The sequence below is a fragment of the Wasmannia auropunctata genome, unplaced genomic scaffold, assembly GCF_000956235.1.
Source record: "Wasmannia auropunctata unplaced genomic scaffold, wasmannia.A_1.0 LD281815.1, whole genome shotgun sequence".
Taxonomy (NCBI): domain Eukaryota; kingdom Metazoa; phylum Arthropoda; class Insecta; order Hymenoptera; family Formicidae; genus Wasmannia; species Wasmannia auropunctata.
The window spans coordinates 1-391 of NW_012081075.1; the positions used below are offsets into that span (position 1 = coordinate 1).

Genomic DNA, 391 nt, shown 5'->3' on the forward strand with positions numbered 1-391 from the left:
GAAACATTGGCGTATACGAACGTACCTTAGTTTTCAATGTATCGCCAAGATCCATTTTGGACTCGGTCTTGAATAAGGGCAGGAACAGTCGGACTTCGCGTTCGTACGTTTGCGCGAGGCGAGTGCTGCATTCCGCGCTAACTTCAGCAAGTTTGTCGGTCAGCGCAGCCAGACCGTTAATTTGATTAGGTAGGATAATCACCATGCTGATCTCTTTATTCTGCGACAAGAAAAATTAAAAGCCCATAAAGAGATATTCGCCGTGAAACACGTTTGTGGCAAAATATCTCGTTTAATTTTCTAAATTTTTTTCGAAAATTTATGAGAAAGCAACATTACCGCGTACGGCAGCTCGATACATTTAGCATCGTATGCCGGCTTCTGCTTGAAA

General features: G+C 43.0%; 1 protein-coding gene across 1 annotated transcript; it reads right to left on the reverse strand.

Moving 5' to 3' along the window:
- Positions 1-17: 17 nt before the first annotated feature.
- LOC105461642 (serpin B3-like) lies at positions 18-385 on the reverse strand (the record flags this gene model as incomplete). The annotated part of the gene is made up of 2 exons (XM_011708147.1): positions 340-385; positions 18-220 (listed from the first exon to the last, which is right to left on the reverse strand). A coding segment is annotated over exon 2 (188 nt), but the record flags the coding sequence as incomplete, so codon positions are not given.
- Positions 386-391: the final 6 nt, after the last annotated feature.